At 40.5% G+C, this 20,313-nt stretch overlaps 1 protein-coding gene across 1 annotated transcript in view; it reads right to left on the bottom strand.

Moving 5' to 3' along the window:
• Window positions 1–20,313, bottom strand: part of astn2 (astrotactin 2) — a 172,570-nt gene that overhangs the window by 84,014 nt on the left and 68,243 nt on the right. The window contains exons 5-7 of the mRNA XM_040197294.2: window positions 7,791–7,898; window positions 5,888–6,034; window positions 1,534–1,701 (exon numbers count right to left, since the gene is read on the bottom strand). Coding sequence (XP_040053228.2) covers window positions 1,534–1,701; window positions 5,888–6,034; window positions 7,791–7,898 — 423 coding nt within the window. The remainder of the gene's footprint in view (window positions 1–1,533; window positions 1,702–5,887; window positions 6,035–7,790; window positions 7,899–20,313) is intronic.

Genomic DNA, 20,313 nt, shown 5'->3' with positions numbered 1-20,313 from the left:
GTATGTGTGTATGTCTATGGAAGCTTGTTTGATATTTTCATGTTCTACGAGACTTTCCCAGACAGGTGTTTTCTGGCAAAATAACCAATTGGATATTTCTTATTATTGAGACCAAATTGGCAGCATGCTAGGGGGAAATTTATAATCAAACAATCTGGTTGCTTAAAAGAAAACATACAAAAATCCAAATAGGTGGAGAGAGAGACGGAGGTAGGGAAGCAGGAAGTTCTGACGGAGTGAGAAGAACAAATTACCATGGGTCTATATAAGTAAATTGCTTCATCATTGAATCACCAACATTACTGATCTCAACATGCATTAACACCAGGGATTGATGTAAGCATGCACACACATGTCCCCACATGTTCACGATCCGCAAAACGCATGCGTGCAAACTCCATGTTTGGCATCTTCATGTGTACCGAGCGAGTTGGACGTCTGGAGCTCTACTAAATAATGCATCGGCCCACAACGTGCCCTTGACCAGGGTGACATACATTTCACATGCATTACAGATGTAATCCATTCTAATTAGTTTGGATTTTTATCTTGTCGGGCACAAAGAGCTCAGGGGAGGTCCAGCACTCGGCGCAAGATAAACATTGCCGCGCTGCACAATGGGTTTTTTATTGTTTGTTTTAATGTGAAAACAAATATCCTTAGAAAATTGTACGAGCTTGTATCCATACTGCAGTGGAGACTGCAGATGATTTACCTGGATGGGGCATTAGGCACCGGGGGTGGACTTACAAATTGCAGTCTAGCTCGGCTTACTAAGCTTTAACTCCACTGAATGTTACATTTACTCCTCTTCTAAAGAAAAGCAAACTCTATTCAGCCACAATTATTCCAGTAATAGCATGAGAAATATACAAGGACAGCCTCCCTTCGCTGACAACTCAGCCAATTACACCTGGATCCCATTGTTTTGTTGGTTTTAGGATGCTGTTTTCTGCCTAGTGTGTTTGTTTCTGGCTGTCTATTGGAATATCTGTGTAACCCAGGAAGTAGAAGGCCGTGTTTTTCAGTATATAATTCAGTAGCCTTTATATTTGCAGACAATATTGAGAAGGTTGTGGCAAGGTTTGTACTTTCATATTGTATTTCATAATGATTTATGGTTTAAAACATCATCATGATCGTAATGCTTACTGAGACCAAGGATAGAGCTTGTAAGACATTTAGAGTCTGAGAATTTGTTACACACACAAAATTAACTATTTACACTGAGATATGCTTGAGGCTGGTGGTAATGACACAAATACATATCCATAAATCAATGCTTTTGCTACTGCACAAAAATTGCCCATACAGACATCTTCATCACTGCCATTTTATGCATTAGGCATTTTCCTGGCTCCAAAAGTTAACCCTGTAGCAAAAGAGGAAGTTCAGCTTCCTTCCCACATTCTGTGTTGGCGTCCTGGCAGTTATAACAACATAACCGAGATAAAAAAGACACTTAGGGGCTTTAAGTAGCATTTCTAACTAATGCATAGAATCTCAAGATGGTGCATGTTTTTGTGGACTAACCTGTGTCCTGATCACAGATCTGCTCGCAGGGCTCAGTGGTCCTCTGGCCGCAGTTGTCCAGAACCCACTGTGTGGATGAATTGGTCTGATAGTAGAGGGTTAGCTTGGCAGGGTTTAGCCAATTAGAAACATCCAGGAAGCTGCCCATGCTCACCACAAAACTACTCCCTGAAAAAACAAAGACAGAAATGGAGACTTTATATTCTTCCAATGGTCTTTTTTACTCATCCGTAGCGTCCAGCACTGTAACTTTTTGGGGATGTTTCAGCCACAGCTAATGCCACATTCCTATTTGTGGCACCAGCGCTACATATTCCCCCCAAAAGAGTAAGTATTACTCTCACTGACAGAGGTGGGGAGTAGGAGGAGGAGGTGGAGGAGGGCAGCCGTTCTGAACTCCTACTTTAGACTCTCGTTTCCTGATCCTATTGCATTTGTTACTTGAACTGGGAGAGTCATTTATTTTCACTGTAATTTCAATTCCCCCGCCCTGACCGGGCTGCATTTAAATGAGAAAATTAAGACCCGTAATGTGTGTATCGATGGGATTTCCCGAGTGATTGCAGTAAAGGGGCTAAAAGAGCTTCACAAGTCACTCAGTGAATGCTATGCTCGTTGGCATTGACTTACCTTTTGTTCTTACTGCTCCCAGACCAATCTTTAAACTCTGATTATTGAACAAGATTATCCTTAATTGATGCCAATGACTTTAAGTTCCAAAGGGAGCCTTGGAAGATTGTCTTTTAGCCCTCTAGTGAATACAACTATATTGTGTACTAATTGCTGAACGGGTCTGTAAATTGGGGAGAAGCTTTTGCAGCCGATATACATGTCAAATAAAAAATGTGTTCAGCTAGGATCTAAAATTGCAATTGTAAAAGCAATTGGTAAACATGATTCCCTCATTAATTGATGTCTTGGTGTGAGAATCTAAGTTGGTGGTCTCCATGCTGGTTTATTTCTAAAGAGAGGAGCAATGCATGATGAGTGATGGATGAGTGACAAGGCCAATGCCCTGCAGCAAAAATGCACAAACCAGAAGAGTAATACTTTACCCTACAAATAATGCTGATGACATATTTACTGTACTGTATTTCATTTTACTATCCTTTTTCGCTGTTTAAGTTGTATTTTCTGACTTCCTGGCCAACACTGTGTTTACCAAGTATTCTTTTGGCATTGCCTTCAAGTAAATGTTGCATTAGCTTGTAGCCATTGTTCTGCTGCACCTAAAGTATACATTTGAAGTCAGACATTGATATGCAAATGAATAGATATACGTCTTCATGGGACAATATACAAGACGGTGGTCGGATATAATGAGCTGTAGAAAGGCTGCATATATTCTTGCTACTTTACACACTAGTCAGCGAGTTTGTCCTCCATTTTTTAAATGACTATATACTGACTTTTCATAGACGCGCTTAAAAAGCAATTATCAAGTACAACCAAAATGAATTTTCCGGATGGAATTTTCAAAGTGCATCACCCAAGTCAGGCTGACCAGAGGTGAGCACTGCGGTTGGTGAACAGCGCTGCCAGTAGCACTCATTTGCTGGGAATGGAAAAATTCAATGCTGTCAGCTCACACAGGGAGAAAGCAATTGTTAGATTATGGGTTGGTTTCCCTGAAACCCCTCCTGAGTAGTAAGAACATTGCTGATTGCTAGCAATTGTCCTGTGCATATTGTGAATTGAGTGCAACAGTCTGAGGGAAAATGATTGTGTTTGAGTAAAACTCTTTCAACTGCTTTGACAACAGGTGTGGAATAGAAATCATTGCACATCGGCGGCAGTTAATCATATAAACATCTAGCTTGATCCATTTATCAATATTTGTTTATCTATAAACATCCAGGCCCACGCTCGCACACATCCAACACTGACTGACATCTCATTTAAATCGAATTATGTATCTTAAAATCCTATTTCACAAAACAAATATCTTTGCTTCCTAGACTTAATATCAAATCTGTACTAATTTGTAAAAAAGAAATCCCATGATTCACTTCGCCACTCCGGAGTGCTAAACTATTAACCATTGACCTCTTTGACCTTCAAAGAGATACATGCATTACCAACATGTTAGATTAGGCGGTGTTGGTTCTGATGTTGACCGTACAGTCGTGCATTTCTCGCTTCCTCCGTGTTCTTTATAGCTAGAGTAAATATCAGCCCTCAGTGCCGTGTTGTTTGTGGTCAGCTCTTGTTCCGTCTCCCCTACTCACTCATTAGCTCCCCTATATTAATATAATAACTTAGTATGTTACTCGCACATATCATATGCTTTGCATTGTAGCCACACTGCATTATGGTCTTTATTCCTGTATGCCTAATCCTTGTATGTATACGTGGTTTTGCCAGTTTGGATTTGTTTTATTTGTTTATCTGTTGGGTTTGTTTGTTTGTTTGCAGATTCCTTGCACGCTGCCCACTGTACGCTTGCCAGACTAATGGGTCAAGCCACCCTCTTATCACATCTGCTCTGCCTCAGGTGTCTCCTTTGAGTATCTGAGATCCAACCCCCATCTAAAGGAAATTTGTAGAAGAACAACGTAACTAATGTAAATATTAAAATGATCTGGTGATTGCGAACATCTATGGAATATTTCAACCAAACCATTCATCACTGTTGTCTATGTCTTAAGTTCTGAACTTAGCATTGGGTCAGAGGTGAGCTCCCAACTTTTGACAAAACATCTTGTGAGTATCTGCCTTTGTTATTAACGGTGGAGCAAAGGTGGGAAGGTCGGAACAAAACAATCAATCATTCCACAGTGACTATGCCTAACGGCATTAAAGTTCTCAGCACGTTGACTGTATCAAAACTAATACTAAAAAAAACACATCAACACCCTATGTTAAAAAAAAGAAGAAAAAAATCTAAAGAGTGAACATTAAACGTTTTTTTTACACCATATATCCGCTTATATTTACCAGGTGTCCATCTTGCTGGTTGAAGATTTGTGTACTGTTCCATTGTGTCTGTATGTGCACACAAATTGAGGGTGTGTGGGTGGAATAGAAATGAGGCCCTGGCGGCAAGAGCACCTGATGGAATGATAAGTGAATGCTTTCAGAGATATGGCAATCATTAGTTAAATGGCTTCAGCTCCTCATTCCCTCCAACTTCGCTTAACTCCTTACTCGTTTTCAATGTTGGCCTTTCTTACCTCCCAGCAAGGTTGTTAATGTGGTATCTTGCCAATACACAAACCCAATTTACAATTATCCCAAAGCTGAACGATGAAATGAAAAAAGACTCTCTAGGCAGTTGACTGGGCCCCTAAGAAATTGATTATCCTGAATTGGCATTTATTTTCAAAAATATATTTTATTATTATTTTATTATTGGCATGTAAAAAATAAATTGGCAGCTAATTTTTTTTCATAGAAAAGTTTGGGTCCAGGTTTAGTCTGTTAGCGGGTCATATAATGCTTGTTGTGTGTAAAGCAGCAATACAACACAAATAAACCTCGGAGTGAATAGAATCGTTGGGTAGAACAGGTTTGTATTCAAATCCATGCAGCCACATGTAATAAAGTCCTCACAATGAATCCACTGCAAAAAAAAGAACAAATCAGTCAGATGGCTCCATGTGTCATTCAGTTGTTTGTGGGGACAATGAATCATTTCTCTTTTCTTTTCTATCTGGAGCTTTCAGTCAGTCGACTTTGTTGTCCCGATTCATTTTTAATTTTTTTTTTGCGCGGCTCTAGCACATCATTTACTTTTTGTCGGATGGATGGGCGTCGTTTGAACTTTATCGGTCGTGCAGAAGGGGCACTGACACTGAAAAGCATTAAGATGTAGAACCACAAATCACAGTGGAGGGGGTGGAAATGTTATTGCACGCCATTTGTAAATAGAAACAGTGGAAGCGTTGAGAGCTGCCCCTGGTCCATTAGCTCTTCCTCCCAACAACAAAAACTATACAAATTGCATAATATCTTGCAGCGTGTGTATGCGGACCGTCATCCCTTCAGTATGCTGCTCAAATGACAACTGTATCCAATTATAGCTGTAAAAGAAACAAAAGGTGGAGTACAGGCTATTATCATACCACGCTCTGCAAATCCACCCCCTTTTCCAACACAATGCTCAGCTTCACGTAATGTACCAGGATCTCATCCTACACTTGTCACAAATGTGATAATTGACTTCAGTCTCGCAATCGAGTTCCATCGTGTCTTGTTGGTGAGCAGTATTTCCACCTCCCCTTTTTTACTTTTGTGTTTTATATCTTATAGTTTCGAGTGCAATGAGGAAAACAGATACAAGGCTAAACACAAAAAAAAGATTTTCCCTTTTGTGGAATATTCAACCAAGGTCTAATGCACGTGTTGCTCTTACCATCGGCAATGAAATGCTCAGGTACATGGAGCGTAACCTTGACGGTGAGGGGGCACGATTCCTGCGTAGCGTAGACAATGGCGATGACACACGTGCTGATGGTAATCAACGTGAGGGTCACCTTATTCAGGGGACTGTGTGAGTGGCCTAGAGGGAGAAAAAAAAAGAACAGTTTGACTGAAACCCTTTTGATTTTTATCAGGCCCTCGGACGCAAGGTTGTATTCCGACCTCCCGTTAAAGACATAAAGCAAACCTTCAAACTGTATCACCCGCTATGGCTCGCCTTGTTGAAAACGCGGCCTGTGACTCTCCCATAATCCTTGAAAATGCAGTTCGTTGATTGAACCCAGATTCCAGAGTGCGGCCCGAGAAAGAAAAAGGATGATTGAGAATCCCCGGGCTTCTGCCACGATGCCCACGATCACCTACCAGTGTGATGAACGATCTTATTGCCACTGACAGGGTTATGGATTGATGGTTTTCGTTGCCCTCTGGCTCTGTCGGGGCTCCCATTTCCAAGGCGGATATAGGAAATAAAATTAGCCGCTTAACCTCTTGTCTCGTGATGTTTATTATGGGAGAGAAGTAATGTTGATGGGAGGCTCACTGGAATGTGATCAATGTATTTAGGCTTCACTTAACAAACGTTCTTAAGAAGAGATTTCTCCAGGAAACCCACTTAAGCAGTGGAGGTTCTTACAAAGCACCAGAGCTCCACCCTCTTTCAGGCACGTATGGGCGTTTCAATCTGCTGTGTCCTTTACCTTCTCTGAAAAGGATGACATGCACTTTGAATTCACAAGGTCATTTGTATTATATGACATGAAGATCAGGAGGACGTTTATTTTCTACTACAAATTTGAGCAAAAAAACACACATGGCACGCTCAATGTTTTAGAATCTGCATGCTTGAAAACGTGATGCCTAACAGCAGGTCGGTTCTTGTTCTCCTGTTTTTGGCAGTAGAACTCGGGTGTTGCAAATATTTGTCCTTGCAGATCTCCCTCCAGAAAAACAAAAATATAACGAGCCACACACATTCTAGATGTTTTAACATTTTACTACAGTACAGTGCCATTTTTTTTACCAATTATTGCAAAGTGCAAATAGAAAAGCAAACAACCATTCGGAATAAAGGTTAATAAGTAAAGCTTTGGAAGTTTGGAAGTGATGAAATGCAGCTCAAGGTCAAAACCGGGGAGACAAAGCCAGGACGATAACGAATCCCCACACACTGAACGGCGTCTCAACCACAGTCACGATGTTGTGAAGGGACAAGAACACCTGTCCGCGGCGAAAGTGGCAGAGCAGCTAATCCCTTGTGGGTAGTGTCACCGGGCGCTCGAAGGGCCCCTCAATTACTATAAAAGCCTACTGAGTGGAGAGAAGCATGAAAGCTCACGATGGCAAACACTTTATGGCCACAAAACATATATATCTATATATAGATACATATAGATGTACACCTGGATACAGAAACAACCTCTCTGTTTTCTCTTCCGCCGAGCTTCCACTATCACATAGGAAGGTAAAAAAAATCCTGCTTCCCCGCAAAGTAATGTGACTCAGCTTTGCTCATCAACTGAGCCTCCATTTACATCTGCTCATATATCTGCGTTGAGTGTCACTGAGCTGGTCCACGGAACAGCACTTTAAACCCCACAGGGAACGCGCGTGACTCCTTCCTACTTTCAGCTATGCAGACGATTTCCAGGAAGGTCGAGCCTCATTTCACCCAGCTACAGGCTCATATTTTACCAGGGGAAACTGAACTGAATTCATTTTTTTATTCTAAATGCATTATTGTTTGTAGTGGATAAGAGTCTTCCCCCTGTGAGAGTTAACGTGTTTTAACACCTGACAAACGTATAATAACAGCTCACGCCTGCTTTCGCTCTCACCTTTGCTGCGCCTTCGTCCTCTGTGCTGCTCTGTGTAAAACTTCGTTTGGCTGTCATCCTCAGGCTCGGACCCTGATTCCCCCTGAGGGCCAAACACACCTCCCGGTGCTGAGAGTGAGAAAAGGAGAGAAAAGAAGAAGAAAAAGGAATTGAGAAGTAAGTATATCAATCAAATAATTTGATACGCAACTATTAACAAGCATGTGCTGTCGAAGTTACTCAACATCGGTTAGTTACGAGGTCTTGAGAAAAATGGGATTATATTTTAATTTAAGTTGAATTCAGTACAGTTTGAAGAAAACTAAATTCAAATGCTAGCAATTTAGGGCACTTCATTCATTTTTCTTTTTTGTCATTTTCACTTGTCTGAAACAATTGGCATTATGATTGCATTGATATTTTAGGGAAATACAGCATAGATTTCAGATTGCAGTGAATGATTTATTAATTTACCATATGATTTATTCATATGAGGAATTATCAATTTCTAGAACCTGAAGAATTTGAATTATCATAATATTATTGTAACGTGTAATGAAATTGTAAGGAACATATGAGTGTAGTATGGTAATCCTTCTGCTGTCATACAGGATCCTCATTACTGCATAACTGAAATTCAGTGATAACGGACGGATTGTAGCCTGTATATTGGACTCCGAACACATTTTCATGGTAAACCAATCAAAACGTACTCTTGCTTATATCCTCTTTGAAGGCCAATGTGATCAGAAACATGTGCTGTTTATATGTTATATCTTACAGATGGAGAATGGGTAGTGATCCTAACTTTACAAAACAATCATGTGTGGTGCTTAGTAAAAAATACAAATGTTGTTATATGCAATATTTATTAAGAAAGTAAGAAGTTCCACCTCTCCACACTTCCTAACCCTCTTTGTCCGGTCTGTCGGCTGCCATATTTGTCCATTGTTAGCAAGTCTCTGGGGCTCATCCCCAGAGTGTGTGCATGCCTGTTTTTTCGAGTAAGAGTTAAGAGGCTTTTGTTTGTACTGGGTTACCACTTCGACATCAAAAAACATATCAGAATGCACAAGGGCTGCCAATAAGTGATAATTGCCGGGGATTTGCAAAGTGTAAAGCCGCAGATGGATGACTAAGACATATAAAATAGATCAACGGCGTAATTCTGTGTGTGTGTGTTAATTCATGTAAATCAAGCAGCACTTTTTAGTAATTTAGCCATGAATAAAGTTTCACCATAAAGACATGACGCTATGCCAATACCATCAATCCGATTTCCTCGTGGTTGTACACGGTTTGCTTTTAAAATCCCCGGGATCATCCAGATTACACTTCATAATCCAAGAGCGGAAAGGGGATAATGGACTGAAAGAAAATCAATGCGTTTCTGTTGGCTGTGAAGGAGTATCTCTGATAAAGACATGACCGTAGAAATGAGGATGCGTGCGTAACAAAAAAGTACAATAGGGTTGTGTTGTATCGATATTGTGATCCATATCGCTCAAATTTTACTTCTGTAAGAGGCAAAAGCTTCACCCCCACAGGGGTAATTATAGGTCATAGGAGGACATCTAATTGCTGTCTATTGGTAGTTGTTTACTTCATAGATAATAATTGAAAGAATGCGCTGCATTTAGAGTTAAATAATAATTAAAAGGATTGTACTAATACATGTTTACGTTTTAGTCACAGTGAACGCATCCTTTCACAGGATCAAAAAACGTGTTCATTCATTTAAACAAAAGTGGGCCACATTTAAAACAACAAAACTATTTCAAAACATCTCTTTGCAAACCTTCGCACAACTTCTGCGGTAAACCAAAGTCTAATTTATCCAGTCGGATCAACAAATGAATCTTTGCAACACACTGCATGAAAAAGTCTCCCTCGCACTTGCACAGCCCCACTACTTTTCTGTGAGGTTCACAAGTGCTTTAATTGGTTTGAGTGAAGAAGCATGTGTTATGCTCAGCATATGACTGAATAAATGAGACCAGGATTACACCGCGCAATGTGTGACAGTTTGTAAATGTGTTATTTTGCTGTTGTTAAACTCTGCCCCCCGTTGAAATTAATTCCCCAACACCTTTCTCTGTTCTCAGAGTCTCCGTTAACCGTGTCGGCATGCTGTGTATACATATTCATCTTTTGGGTTGTTTTTTGGTTTGTTTCCTTGAAGAATTCAAAGTAACGCAGGATGACTGATTGATACAGACCAGTTTCTTTTAGTGCTCATTTTTACAGTCCTCGGCCACCAAAAGCTGATCACTGAACACTTTCAAAGATCAGATTCCCTCTCAAATTGAAAAGGAAAGGACACTTAATTAATGGTTAAGAATACCCAAATATGAAAATATCAACTTCTGATAGAATTAACTTCAGAACATTCTTTGGTTCTAGTAAAGAACAGCTGCTTTCTTCTGAAATAGTTGTGGATCAGGGAAAGAATTCATTTCACCTCATCACAACCTGTTTTTAATTCCCCTAAACAGTCTATTTAATAATAATCTACCTTTTCATAATGTGCTTATTTTCAAGGATAGTGCAACATATTCTTCTTCCTTGTTCATTGGACGCGGTCATCACTCTGCAATGGAGTTGCACTCTGCGCGGTGCAACTGCATTGCAACGCAGATAAAATCTCCTCTTACTCACTTACTGTATATTATGTGAGCTCGTGAAAATGCCTACTCCCTAAAAGACGGTAGACATGATAAAACTGCATATTAAGCGGGTGTAAAACGTGCTTGCAGAAAGATGAGGGCATTCTTTTGGTCGGGTGCGCTCATACAGGTAGAGTGGAGTTGCCTTTTGAGTGCAAGAAACTGGCGGTATTTGCAGAGCGCGGCCGAGGCAATGTGCTGTAAAATTGCGTCTGAATATATGCGACATGTTCTGTGCATGCCCGAGAGGTTGTGGATGAAGACGAGAGAAAAATACTCAGGAGGAGACCGAAGCAGAGTCACATAAATATGTTAAAAAGGGACAATCGTGAAGCCTAAAAGCATCCGATAATAGTCATACTTCATATTTTAAACATCCCATGAAAAGGTTTGAATGATTGAAACACATACATATCAGTCTATTATACTCTGTACATTTCAACAATACATATTTTCATGGTACATTTATTGAATTCATTGGCAGATACCTGATTTTCTATGCGTTTACAGTTCATATGCCCTTTAACAGCATCCCTAAAGTATTTCTTTGGTTAAAGTGAAGTTTTTTCTGTGCCGCTCTAAACAAATGTAGTTTTGGTAAACGTTAAGGAAGAAGTCAGGTGTACAAAGAGTGACAACACCAGCTGACTTTAAACTTACCTTGATCGTGTAGCAATTTTCATTACTATTGTGGCCCATCGAGGAAGCTCGTGTTTACTTTAATTGCGCTTCACAAGGTAAATAACTGGCAAGGTAAATAACTCTTCATTGGCTATTAGTGAATGATTCATCTCTGGACCAGATTTATACACACGAAAGAGCACAAATTAACCTTCCGATGAATGAATCAAGAAGCATGCGATTAGAGCCTGATTTACTAAAGTTGGATCTCACAGCATAATCTTTTTCAGACAGCCTTGTAGCTCGTTTTTAGTAGTGATCATTTTGTAATGGTGAAATAAGATGAATTATTACATTTCAGTAGGTCTGCAATTTCAAAGCATTGGCTTTGTGCAGTCGGAATATTTGAAATAAAAACATGATCTTCTGAGGAGAGGTGAAAAAAAAAAAGTTTGAATGACGAGCAAATACGTACAAAACAACCCTAATGAATTTACAGACAGAGGTCAGTGAACATCAAAATGTATTTCATGTTTAATAACTACCAAACAACAACAGCCCCGCCGCAAGCCTGAAGGATAAGCAGCTTTGAAGAGGACTGACAACAACAACAACAACAACAAGTCAGGGTGCCCTCTTTGTTTACTACTATAAAAGGTGGACCTTTTCATAATACTGAACAAAGAGGATATTGCCGTCTCTCTTTCTGTCTGTACTGCAATTGTTCATTTCTTTCTCAAACATGTTTTGTGCAGTAATGTGAAATTCCCGAGCACATCTTTTGAGATTTGTTCACTTTCTGATTTAAAAAGAAAAAGAAGCCGGCCAGATAAAACATGAATAACAAAACGTCAACAACACATGTATATTTTATATATTTCTGCCGTGTGTGTGATTCAATGTTTCACTGATCACACAAATACACAGAATGTGAGTGTCTGTGTATGTGTGTGTCATTTAGATGTATTGTATAACCGAGCGAGGGCATTGGTTTGACAAACAACACACGCGAGGATACGTCTCAAGGAGCAAAAATCTTTTGAAATACAGCCCTGGAACTTTTCTATTTCACTCCTTTTTATTCTCTTTTCAAAATACTTCTCCCTCTTTAAGTCCTTTTCTGTTGTGTGGATCTTGTTTTTTCTCTCCCTCAGACGTTGTACCTCCCAAAACACTGAGGCTAAACCCCAGTCAGCACTACAAGTCCCAATTACTGGGCCGTGCCAATCTCACTTTCACAGTTTCTCTCAAGCTCCTGAAGTCCATTGAATCATTTCAGAGTGCTCCCAGTCTTTTTCAAGCTGCCTCCATCTGTTTTGCCCTTCATTGAATTAGTTAAAATAGTGCATTAACCAACACAAACGTCCCTGCTTGAAATTAATTTCTTTTATCTACATTTAAATACTGCGCTGTAATTACTTCTCACAAACTTTCAATCAACACGCGTGCAATACTATCTGGGAAATTGACATTATTCACTTAATTCTCTTCACAGTCAGCATTTGATAAGGAGAAGACACCTGCTGTCATCATTAACGTTCCTCCGACTACAGCGTGTTTTTCTGTACAAAACTGTATTACGCTCTCCGACTACACGGCACCTCATCTCACCGTGCTGTGCTGGGTACGAATAACAAACGTAGACGAAAAATAAGGGCATATTGTTTAGTATCAGACGTTAAGATGAACTATAAAATCCAAATTCATTAGATATATGTGTGTGTATTATCACACAGACACAAACATACATTGGTATTGAGCGTTGATAGTTAAAGATGGAGGTAACAGATCAATTAAAAAAAGAAAAAAAACAAGAGCAGATAAGAAGAGAACGGCTATTAACAAAAGCATTGCAGGCAACAGGAGAATGAAATGTCACAACGACTGAAGCGGGAATGATGCGGTTCGGTGTTTAAAGGAGAAAATAAGGCAGACGCCGCGACGAGGGCCGCCAGGGGAAAACACAGAGTTCACAGGAGAGGTGACGAGTAGAATGAAGAGCATTCAGCAATCCGGTAGAACTACAGTGTTACTGTTATTCAGCAGAACAAATAAAAAAACGGAACGAACTGCTCAAACTAGTCTACTCCTCAAGAGCGTATGACGGCAATAAACTCATTTTACATTATTCTGCAATAATAATTCAACATATGTGAAATCAATAATACACATGTTAAAGAATGTGCAGCTAAGACATTACAAATGTTGGCAAAAAAGTAAAGAGGAATAAAGAGTTATTATTTTGAAGATAAATCCATAAATAGACAAGCAAGAAGTGTAACAAGCATACAGTGACTATGTATATATAGTGGGTTACTTACAGTATGCAGTGTGTGCCTGAGGCCCAAAGTGTTACGTAGTGCAAAGAAGGCTGAATGTATGTATGCACACTGCAATAAATTATACATACAGGTTAGGTACAGAAAAGCACCCTTTGCGTTTAACTACTAGTCAGGAAGCCGGATTTGCTTGTGCTTGAACTTTTATTTGAAAGTGAGCCATGTACTCTTTTTAAGTAATTATGGATATAAAGTACACCACATGAATGTGTGGCCTTTTTTAGTGCTTTTATGGATTTGGCTTTGGGTCATCCGGAGCAATCCTACCTTCCATATAATGTGCCTAAAGTGAAAGTGAAATCGTGTGGAGGCGAGACAGTTGTGAATGGAAACATTGTTAGTAGGTCAGTTTGTGTCCATGTGGGAAGAGAAACATTAGAGGAAAATAGTGTATTAAAGAAAATGTATTAAACATGTTTGATTTTGAATGAGCTTGTATGAATGCCGACACTTGGCTTGTGCATGCAGATGCCTTTGTGTTCATAAATACTATATGAGGCAGCACTTTCATTTACTGCGTGCATGTGTGTGCATGTGACCCGGGACGTCTCTCAACGCAATTGCCTCAGCGGCTTTGTGACTAAGCGAGACAAACTGTCGTCACTTATAGCTGCTAAATGTCAGCTGGTGTGTATGTATACTGCGAAGTGCATCCGCTTTAGTGTAAATATGCTGATGATGCATGTGCGCGCCTGAGCACATATGCCCCTGTGACAATGTGTTTGTGAGTAGAACAAGCTGACGACAACACCAGTGCCCACATCGCACAGCAACTGGCAATCCCATTAGGAAGAGCTGCATTTAGCAATGGGTTTAAACTCCAAAAAACCAGAAAGTCAGAGTGATAGCAGGGCATCTATAAGGGAGAACCTGGGTTCTTACTTTATTCTGTCTGTCCCTGTCTGTGCATGCTGGAACCAGATGGCCACAGATATGTCACAAAAGTCTGGCTACCCCTTTAACTGTAATTGAATTTGTCATGTCTCAGTCTTCCACTGCACTGTTTGCAATATATTTTTAGATTGTTTTTGCCGACGGTATTTCTAATAGCATGCAGAAAGACACATGCACACAATCTTGTAATAAATAAACAACCTAGCAGGCTGCAAATTATTACAGAGGGCATCACAATGTAAGCCTTGGCGACACATTTTACAACCTGGATTTATGGGTTGCAACCTCTTATACAGGAGAGAGCGGACTTCAGAAGGTGGGAGGCTTAACAAGGCACCACTTGGCTCTCGTACTAAAGTGGACTCAGTGTTTGTACACTCACCTCTATATATATTTTGATTGCATCGCTCATGCATCCAGAGCCCACCTGCCAAATTTCTTTGTATAGTATATCTCAGGAATTTCCCATATGAGGTTGTGGAAAAGATTTGACAGGCCGTTGAGGGTAATTTCAGATGCAGTGACCTTTGGCCCCTGGCTGCACGTCGTTTTCTCACCTGTTATCAAACAGGTTCTGCTGTGGAAAGCTCTTGCAGGGTGGCAGGAGATGGCAGCTGTCACCCAAATGTGGTGTTGCCTTGCCAATGCAGCCATCCAAAATGAAAAAAATTGCCCTTTTCTCGACACTTCTTTTCCAGGGTGACATTTGTATCTTTTTTCATGATAAGTTGACAGTGATGAGTTAAAGTGTCTGCCTTTTCCTACCTTTGAGTTTGAGTGTACCACAGACTTGTCAGTCACTGAAGCGGCATTTGGAACCAGGCGAATTGAAGAAAACATATGCACAGTTTGTTGTATTCAGTAAGTTGACTTATTAAGGAAATGTCCCTTTAGTTACTCTGCTTAATGTAGTTTGGATGGTGTGAAAGATACTGGATTTGGATTTTGGAGAAGCTGGCAGTGTTTGGCTCACAGAGACTAAAAATGTCAGAATACTACAGAAAAACATAATTCATGCTGTGGCCCTAAAATGAAATCATAAAAGCAATGATGAAATAAAAGGATAGAGGAAAATGATCGTAAATGCAATTAAACAACATTTATGGTATCTGTGCTAAATCTATTGCAATCGTAAACCCCTGCTGATGTTACTTATTGAGCTACGACTCCCTTCTCATTTGGAGGCGCAGCCCAAAAGGGCTAAGGTGCCAGCAAAAGTAAGTACACCATTGAGAATGTGTCTATGTGTGTTTCTGTTCATTTGTAAACGAATGGCAGTCCCTTTCACAAGAAGTGGACATGCAGCATTCAACCTGTCACGGATTTGATGGGAGTGGTTGTGTTAATACGTCTCGTGCATTTTTTGTCTTCTCCAGTTAAACCCCTAAAATCAACAAAAAAAACTTTATTTTTACTACATCCTCAGTCACTGTCTTCTCTGAAAAAGTACAATATCAACAGGCAGGATCAAGAAGACATTAGTTCTCCCGGATCACCTGCCTCCTCGAATATTAGGTCCAGGCCACATCAAAACACCTGCCTGAAGAGTGTGTTGTTGACTAAGCGATAGTAACATCTTATATTGAAAGGTGGGCTCCGAAGAACGGCGTCAAAATGAACTGCATCCAATATATAAGGGGCTTTCACACACAGCCATAACAGTTAGGAATGAATGTATTCAGTAAAGAATCGGTATATACGTGTGTGTAGAAAACCACCCTATTTTCTACCCAAGAGTGGTGACAAAGATCCCTCCGGTTGTTGTGGTTTTGTTTAAATGTTGATTTAACACCGTGATCTTTCCTTTGAAACTTACTTACAGTTGCAAATTAGTGGAATAAAGAGAAGAAAGTTACCAAATTACAGCAGTGTGTGCATAAAGGGGGAAATACAAATGTATCCTGTTTCAGCTCAATCTCAGCAAGACCAACTTCGTTATGGTGACCTTTAAGCAATGAGAACCAAAGGATCACTTCACCAGCTGCTCCTGAAGATCAACTCAACATAACAAGACAGGAGAGCAAATTGGTGTGCATGACTGTTGGCTGTGCCTCCTTTCCTGTGTTAACACTAGCTGCACTTTCATCTCCTGTCACACTTCTCAGAGTAAACTATTTCATATTTCTCCTCATCATTACCTGAGAAAAATGGCCACAGTCAACTCAGGAGATGGCTTAACTACAACGGGCAACCCCTCCCGTTGGCAGCTCTCTTTTTCTGTTAAGGAAACTGGTGGGCGCGTCCGCACACTTGTCTAAACAGCCCGACTTTGACTGGAGTGTGTACACTCTAAAAAGCAGCAGCTCCTCCTCTTGAGAGCAAATGGACAGAAATCCTGTGAAAAAATAAAGTCCCAGCAGGGATTTGAACCGAGGATTCACTGACTGTCGCGGCATGAGTCTGTGTCTGAGTCCTGCCTGGACTTGACCGGCCCACCCACCCTTGTGTGTGTTAGGTCCGTTAGGGATCCGTTCCTTAAGCGGAGGCTACTGTCACGGTCTGGGTTCATTTCCCGTTTTATTTTGTGGTTTCCTGCGTCTCGTGTCCCTGGGTTAACTTCACTTCCTGCCCTGGTGTGTTTTCCCCTGTGATTGTGATTGTCTGCTGTGTCCCTGATTGTTTCCTCCTGCGTCCAATCACCTGCACCTTTTTTTGTGTCGATGTTGGTGTGTTGCAAAGTGTGTTGTGGTTCATCTTGGTTCCTGTTTTTGCATTTTTGATATTTTGATATTTTGTTTGCAAAAGTAGTAGTAGTTTACTATTTTCTTTAGCTGCGACATGATTCAAAGAGCAGAATCAATATCTGAGTCTAGCGAATAGCTTGCGGTCAGGATTTTATTCAATTTAGGTAAATCAGGTTTATCAATTTAATTCAGTTATGCAAATTAGTGAATGGATTAGCACGATTTTAAAATAGTGTCACTTTTTATGTATGAGTTAAGTGTGTTAATGAAAGTGAACATCTGACCTCATGGAGATCAGCATCTTCTTGGACATAAACTAAACAATAAACAATTGCTTCATTGACTGCTTGCATTTCGTTTTGGTCTCTTCCGGTTTCCTAACACCAAACACGTACAAAACCAGAGTCACACACTGCCCGGACTTGGCAGTCAGCCTGCGGCCTGCTTTAGAGAAGCCCTGGGGCTTCATACCCACAGCCTTAATCACTAGGTTTTGTCTGCAGTGAAGATTGAAGACCACTGAAAGTGGAGCTGAGCACAGAATGAATTCAAGCACCATCGAACACACACACACACACACACACACTCACACACAAGACGGCACAAAATAATACTTATGTGCTACTTCAAAGCTTCAATTAAACAGGAGAAAAACTAGATAATAACCGTGAGATTATCCACATCGTAATGAGCTAATGTATTCGTTGTGACACATCAAAAAAACGTCCACATCTTCTTGCCAACGCATGGAAATACATTAACACCACAGCTGGGAATGGCATGCACGGAGGTGCATGCAAATGAGGGGATATGTTTTTAAAGACACGTTTCAAGTTTTGACAAAACCGCAATGTGTTGTGACTTGTGACAAAGTGTTTTGGGAAAGGTGGCTACCCTGCAACAATGGTGGTTACATTATGCAAGAATAGCTTTTCAAACCCAGGAATCGTCTTCTAAAGCAGCTGTATTTTTCACAGAATATCTGTATTTATGTTGGAGGGCGGAGAAGTTCTTTTATGGCAAAAAAAAAGAGACAACTTCACTTGGCTGTGGTCCGTGCCATTTACACAACTCATGTTTCCACAGAATATGCAATCAATTAACACAATTGTAAAATGAATATCTATTCTTTGGATGCAAGCTTACCCACTACCAAGATTATATTATTAGAATGTAAAAATGCTTTCACACAGCACATTTGGTAAGGTGCCTCTACGAATACAGCTAGAAAACTACGACTTCTTTTCTCCGGCAATTCTTCACTTCTTGTTGATACATTTACTGAGTTGTACACTTTGATAGCACAATTCCACAACTTCTCTCAGGCAAGAACGAGATTATTGATTGGGCGTGTTGGTAAAAACAGAGTGGCTACACAAATCATTTCGTATGTCTAATATCCAGATGAAATCTTGATTTCCCCAATGACATATCAGAACCTTTATGGGACACAATTTGAAGTCTCAGTACAGTCCTAGAAGCGGTTTCAAAATCACATAAAAATGTGGGAGAAGAGGCTGCACTATAGTAGTGGCAGTAATATGCTCAGTAGATAAATGTTTCTGGATAATATAGTAAAAAATATTTCAGACCTTTTATACACATATGGACCTACATATTCTTGTTTTCAGGAGGTGATAGAAGACCTTTTTCAACATCTGGCTGGAGAGCATGCTGTGTGGCTAGAATGCAGCCCACCCCCACAGATAATTTCAGTAATTAGATTGCAATTTGCTTCTCAATCCTTCTCGGTGTAAGTGGGAAACTCACAGCTGGTCAGCTTTCACGGGATGCAATATGAGATTGCAGGCGGCCAGGTACAAATTAAACTCGTAATGACTTTTGCAGAATTGTTATCGGTGTGCAAAATATGTATCTGATAAACTGTGCGGGTCCGCAGCAATTTTGAATCTGGCAATCTCCATGATCATGCTTTGTGAAACATCCTCCAAATTAGATACAGATAGTTTGCCAAGATGGGAAAATTGGAAAGGGAAGTTAGTGACTGCTAGGCAACCTGTGCGTGGAGGGGCAAGGTGTGGTGCTCCAAAATACCAGGGCAACACAAGCTCACAAGGAAGTACAGGGTGTTGCCACTAAGCACACTTTGAAGGGTTGAGCAGGACAAATGCTGCTGTAGATTACAGTAAGTAAATATTCAGGTGTGTTTGCCCTTTGATGTAAATGTGAACGAAGTTAGGTGATAGTCTTTGGTCCGTGAACTATCAACTTCCTTGACGACAAGGCACCGGTGTGACGTCTTGCTGTTATTTGCTCCTGCTCCCAATCCAATGTAGATCTTGGGTGGATCTCCAATCCAGACTGCCCTGAAGCCCAAGGACCATCAGGGCACGCTCACTCCCCCATGCATCATGCCTCATAGAAAATAAGTGCATTTCCTGGAAAATGATTTGTTGTGCTGGTGGATGTAGACGTCCCACACATGATATCCTTACAAAAACCTACTGCTGATGCTGTCGGTAAGACGTCTCGGACGATTTCTCTCCCTCTTGTGCGGACTGCGCCGGTATACTCAATAGGGAGAAAAAAAATTCCTTTCGTCCTTCAAAAGAGTGCCCAAAGTCCTTTAGCTAAGAGGGATCTCTTAGCATTTAAGTGCTTTCTTTAACCCACATTTAGTATTTCATGACTGAGATGTGTGTGTCTGGCTTAATTTAAAGGTTAGCAAACAAAACTATTTCACCAAAGAGTGGACATCTCTGAGCAGTGTCCTCAACAGAGTTGTGGAGAGCTTGAGCTGCCTGCATTTCATGTTAGACGGATCATCTGCTCAGAAGGCTGACACAAGATACCTTTTAATAGTGCAGAGTTAAATTCCTCAAACGGCTGTTCTAGATCACCAAAAATAGGAATTCTCTCCACCACTGGGTGTGGAGACTAATAATCCCCACACAAGTAAGCTTGGATAATATGTAAAATTTCTCAGTGCATTTTGCATCTACTGCACGTGACAGGGATCAAGGGGGTTCTAAATTACTCGGCCAAGAGTCGGGAATCTCGTCACGGTTAATTACTGATTTTCTCTGTTAATGTCTCACTGGTCATAACAATATTACCAGGGACACAGGCCACATGTCTGATTTAAAATGATTGGGAATGTTGCTGGTAATGAGTAGAATTTGTTTGGTGAGTGGCTGGTGTGTCAGATCACCCAGCTATCGTGAAACTGTGCTCCAAATTGATATTTAATGAAACAGAAAGTAAACTTAAAAGCAAAAATATGGAAGCATAGATGTGATGTGTATGCGGAGGGCCTCTTTTAAAAGTGCAAAGACAATGAGCAATTATTTTTGCTTTATTTGCATGCGGTCTCTACCTC

The sequence above is a fragment of the Gasterosteus aculeatus genome, chromosome 14, assembly GCF_964276395.1.
Source record: "Gasterosteus aculeatus chromosome 14, fGasAcu3.hap1.1, whole genome shotgun sequence".
Lineage (NCBI taxonomy): Eukaryota > Metazoa > Chordata > Actinopteri > Perciformes > Gasterosteidae > Gasterosteus > Gasterosteus aculeatus.
This window is presented reverse-complemented; position numbering and strand designations above follow the sequence as displayed.